A 5,715-nucleotide genomic window follows, 5' to 3' on the forward strand; every position below is an offset into this window, starting at 1 on the left:
CATTGCGTTATTGAAACTGAACCCCTAGATACAGAACCCGGCCCTTGTTGCTGCCAACTTAGATGGGCAGAAGGGTTACATATACAAATGCTAGAAGTCTAAATATAAAAATGGGTGAACTTGAGTGCCACATATTAAATGAGGATATCGATACAACAGGCATCACAGAATCTTGGTGGAATGAGGATAATCAGTGGGAGACACTAATACAAGGTTACAAAATATATCACAGAGCAGGTCGTGCTGGTCGGGAGTGGCACTATATGTGAAAGAAAGTGTAGAGTCAAAAATCTTAAATGAACCAAACTGTACCATAGAATCTCAATGGATAGTAATTCCATACCTGAATAATAAGAATATAGTGGTAGGGCCATATTACCAACCACCTGACCAGCATGATGATAGCGACTGTGAAATGCTCAGGGAGATTAGAGAGGCTATTAAAATAAAAAACTCAATAATAAGGGGGGATTTCAATGGTCCCCATATTGACTGGGTACATATTACCTGGGTAAGATAAAGTTCCTTGACACATTTAAATGACTGCTTCTGTTAGAGGGCTTTCCCTCCACCCTCTCCCCTGGTTCTTGACATGCAGACAGCAAGCAGCAAAAGACCAGAAGTCCGAAGTGCAGACAATGTGATGTTTATTGGGGGTAATTTCCAAGCAAGCATATTCCAAAGCCCTTAATACCAGTTGGACTTATCTCTACACAACGATAGAGTCTGTTCCCCAATGTTCGGTTCCCAGCTCTGAAGCCGCAGAGCCTTGCCTGTGTCCCTGTTCCCCGTTCCCTATTCCCGTTTTCCCCCCTTAGCAAACATGATTCCAATTTCCCTTCCCCCCACTTCCTGTTTGACCCCAGTTTATATAGTAATATTCTCAACTATACCTTAACCAATCATTTGACTGAAATTTTACTAACCAATCCTAACATATTGTAACATAATTCTCTAACCAATTATATCCCACTAACCTAATTAATTTACAGCTAGCAAACTTAATTATACAGCAGGACAGAAACAATTAGAGAACCAGACAGATTAACTATAGAAAAGTTGGGGGCCATTAAAATAAAACAATACAGAAATGAGGGTTTCACAACCACAACCATTAAGAAGTGATTTCTTGCCAGATAGGATGCAATCAAACTAAGTTTTCTTTCACCATTTTTATCTGATGGCGATGGGCACTATCAGGACAGGATTGCCTTTGTAACAGCGCAATACCACCTTATTTCAATGTGACTGGTTTGGGATGTGAGGATGTGACCGTTCGCTTCCCTCTTATGGCTACCCCTGCTGCTTAGCCTAAGAACAAGGCTCAGACTATCCTAGTGAGAGAAGACCCAGACACAGACGGACTGTGATTTTGATTCTTTGTTTTATACCCCTTTAACTAGCTAAGTGATAAAAATACACCTAAGTTCTTAAAGTATAGGCCTTTACAGGCAGGCCTGAATATCTATATTCTAACAGCTTCTTGGAGCAGTTAGCCCTGGAACCCACAAGAGGAGAGGCAATTCTTGATTTAGTCCTAAGTACAGAACATGATCTGGTCCGAAGAGTGAATATAACGGAACCGCTTGGTAATAGTGATCATAATATAATTAAATTTAACATCCGTGTGGAGAGGGAAACAACACAGCAGACCAACACTGTAGCATTTAATTTCAGAAAAAAGAACTACACAAAAATGAAGAAGTTAGTAAAACAGAAATGAAAAGGTACAGTGGCAAAAAGTGAAATCCCTGCAAGCTGCATGGAAATTTTTTAAAGACACCATAATAGAGGCTCAATTTAAATGTATCCCCCAAATTAAAAAACATAGTTAGAGAAACAAAAAAAAGCCACCTTGGGTAAACAGCTAAGTAAAGAAGCTTTGAGAGGCAAAAAATCATCCTTTAAAAAGTGGAGTTAAATCCTATTGAAGAAAATAGAAAGCAGCATAAACTACGGCAAATAAAGTGTAAAAATGTAATTAGGAAGGCCAAAGACTCAAAAAGTAATAGCAAAAATATTTTTAGGTACATCAGAAGCAGGAAGCCTGCTAAACAACCAGAGCGACCACTGCATGATCGAGATGTTAAAGGACCACTGAAGGATGATAGGGTTTGCGGAGGGAAAAAATGAATTCTTTTCATTGGTCTTCATGGCTGAGCATGTGAGGGAGATTCCAAAACGTGAGCCATTCTTTTTAGGTGAAAAATCTGAGGAACTGTCTCAGATTGAGGTGTCATTAGAGGAGGTTTTGGAACAAATTGATAAACTAAACAGTAATAAGTCACCAGGACCAGATGGCATCACCCAAGTGTTCTGAAGGAATTCAAATGTGAAATTGCAGAACTACTAACTAACAAAGAGTAGGGATAAATCATCAGTTTTCAGAAAGGAGACAGGTAAATAACGGAGTCTGTACTAGGACCAGTACTGTTCAACATATTCATAAACGATCTGGAAAAAGGGATTAAGAGTGAGGTGGCAAAATTTGCAGATGTTACAAAACTACTCAGGATAGTTAAGTCCAAAGCAGAGTGCGAGGAGCTACAAAAGGGTCTCACAAAACTGGCTGACTGGGCAACAAAATGGCAATGAAATTTAGTGTTATTAAATGCACATTGGAAACCATAATTTCAACTATACATTTAAAGTGATGGGGTCTAAATTAGCTGTTACCACTCAAGAAAGAGATCTTGGAGTCATTGTGGATAGTTCTCTGAAAACATCCACTCAATGTGCAGAGGCAGTGAAAAAATAAACGGTACGTTGGAAATCATTGAGAAATGGATGGATAATAAGATTGAAAATATCATATTGCCTCTATATAAATCCATGGTTTGCTCACATCTTGAATACTTCGTGCAGATGTGGTCGCCCCATCTCAAAAAAGATATATTGGAATTGGAAAAGGTACAGAAAAGGGCTGCAAAAATGATGAGGGGTATGGGACAGCTTCCGTATGAGGAGAGATTAATGAGACTGGGACTTTTCAGCGAAGAAGACGACTAAGGAGGGTTTTGATAGAGCTCTATAAAATCATGACTGGTGTGGAGAAAGTAAATCAGGAAGTGTTATTTACTCCTTCCCATAACACAAGAACCAGGGGTCACCAAATGAAATTAGTAGTCAGCGGGTTTAATACAAACAAAAGGAAGTATTTCTTCCCACAATACACAGACAACCCGTGGCACTCTTTGCCAAAGGATGTTGTGAAGGCCAAGACTATAACAGGGTTATGTTATGTTATGTTATATTCTGATTGACTCTCTGCGAGATTCCTATAGGCCTAAATAGGACTTAGACACTTCGGGAAATGTTATCATTTGTTTCATAGACCTGTTGATCTTCAAGAAACACAGGAGGGAAAGCTCCACTGGGACCAAAGATGACATGATGAGAAGAATAATGACACACAGACGCAGAAAAGGACAGACCATAAAAAACCAAACGCCCCAAAATGATCTAAAAATGAACAAAACCAAGACTCTAATATATTTTGTTAAAATGACAGATTCACAGATTCCAAGACTGGAAGGGACCATTGTGATCATCTCATCTGACCTCCCCGATCACACGGGCCAGAGAACTGCCCCAAAATCATTCCTAGAGCAGAGCTTTTAGAAAAACATCCCAGCTTGATTAAAAATTGCCAGTGATGGAGGATCCACCAGGACCCTGGGGAAATTGCTCCAATGGTCAGTTACTCTGATCGTTACAAATTTTCACCTCCTTTCCAGTCTGAATTTGTCTAGGTTCAACTTCTGTTCACTGGAGCATGTTAGACCTTCCTCTGCTAGATTGAAGAGCCCACTATGAAATATGTATTCTCCACGTAGGTACTTACAGAGTGTGATCAAGTCACCCCTTCAGCTTCTCTTTGTTAAGCTAAATAGATTGAGCTACTTGAGACTCTCACTCTAAGGCAGATTTCAGAGTGGTAGCCATGTTAGTCTGTAACAGCCATGTTAGTCTGTTAGTCTGTAGCCATGTTAGTCTGGGGGGAGGGATAGCTCAGTGGTTTGAGCATTGACCTGCTAAACCCAGGATTGGGAATTCAAACCTTCAGGGGGCCATTTGGGGATTTAGTTGGGGATTGGTCCTGCTTTGAGCAGGGGGTTGGACTAGATGACCTCCTGTGGTCCCTTCTAACCCTGATATTCTATTAGCAAGTACTTGGGGCACCTTAGAGACACTTTCCCCCCTACTATTACTCACACCTTCTTGTCAACTGTTTGAAATGGGCCATCCTGATTATCACTACAACAGTTTTTTTTCTCCTGTTGATAATAGCCCACCTTAATTGATTAGTCTCATGTTCTCTGTATATATATACAGATAGATAGATATATATCTTCCTACTGTATTTTCCACTGCATGCATCTGATGAAGTGGGTTTAGCCCACAAAAGCTTATGCCCAAATAAATTTGTTAGTCTCTAAGGTGCCACAAGTACTCCTCATTCTTTTCACTCTAAAGCAGGTTTTCTAATCCTGTAATCATTCTCGTGGCTCTTCTTTGAGTAAGGCCAAAAAATTAACTTTCTGAAAAAGACAATTTTGGGGTCAAGAGGAAGTTACGGGTCTAGTGAATAGAAGTCTTTCTCCATGCAAATATCCACAATTCCATCCATTCCCCTATTCAGCCGGCTCTGGCCCTGAGTTGTCGGTGGTTTGGATGTTTCGTGCACATTGCCGGTACCTCAGAAACTCTTCCTCCATGGTGAGGTAGAAGATGGGGTTGAGGCAGGTGCTGAAATATGTCAGGACCCAAACATAAGCACGTCCCATGTCCAGAAGAGGCCGAGGGTACTTAGCTGAGATCAGCAGGAAGGAGAAGATGTGATACGGCAGCCAGCAGACGAAAAAGGTTGGGATCAAGCCAAGAAGGATGTTGAGTGGCTTGGTGGACTGGATCGGCCTGTTCCCTCTCAGCTTGGCAGCTAGAACGATGTAGACGGTTGGGATCAAGATCAAGGCGAATGGGATTAGAAACCCAACCAAGAACTGGATTGCAATGGCAGCCTTCACCCTGCCTTCATCTGGATGGAAATTCATGCTGGTGCTGGCAGGTGAGAGGAGGGATTCCCAGAGATCACCATACCGCAAACTGAACCCAAGAGACAGGACCCATGTGCCCAGAACCACCCCGAAAGCCAGGTGGGGCGTGCGGTGATTCCGGGCCCATGCAGGGCGTGCCACGAGGATGCAGCGATCGACACTGAGGGTGGTGAGGAAGAAGGCGCTGGAGAACATATGTAGGGAGGTGACAGCGCTGCTTATTCTCTTGTCCCACTCTAAGTCCGGGATAACGATGGAGATGCATCTGAGGGGCAGGAAGATGATGAAGATGAAATCGGCCACGGCCCGGTTCAGGAACCACAGGACGCTGGCCGTCCTTTCCAGACGGCATCCGGCAACGAAGAGGATGTAGCTGTTCAATGACACTCCGGCGAGGAAGACCATGCCACCAAGTACCAGAGAGACGATTAGGAACACCATTCTCGGAAGAGTTGCAGTCACAATATCCCCTTCTTTTCCTCAGGGCTCAGCGGAGGCAGCGCAGACGTTGTACTGACCAAAGGAAGGAAGAGCAATGAAAAGGGCTCCAGGAGAGGACACGGACAGAGAGAGACAGCCGCAGAGTTTATAATCTCCTCAGAGTTTATAAGGTCCCCAGATCCTGAGCTGAACTCAAATAGGATCAAATCCTTGTAGG

At 42.6% G+C, this 5,715-nt stretch overlaps 1 protein-coding gene across 1 annotated transcript; it reads right to left on the reverse strand.

Annotated features, from left to right (window-relative positions):
• Positions 1–4,634: 4,634 nt before the first annotated feature.
• Positions 4,635–5,498, reverse strand: LOC117869885 (chemokine-like receptor 1). The gene has a single exon (XM_034756988.1). It carries the CDS (start codon positions 5,496–5,498, stop codon positions 4,635–4,637), a length of 864 nt encoding a protein of 287 aa, XP_034612879.1.
• Positions 5,499–5,715: the final 217 nt, after the last annotated feature.

This window comes from Trachemys scripta, chromosome 24, assembly GCF_013100865.1.
Source record: "Trachemys scripta elegans isolate TJP31775 chromosome 24, CAS_Tse_1.0, whole genome shotgun sequence".
Lineage (NCBI taxonomy): Eukaryota > Metazoa > Chordata > Testudines > Emydidae > Trachemys > Trachemys scripta.

Bases quoted from the DNA above. Each gene is read 5' to 3' on its own strand.
- LOC117869885 (XM_034756988.1), bottom strand. From the start codon at position 5,498: ATGGTGTTCCTAATCGTCTCTCTGGTACTTGGTGGCATGGTCTTCCTC.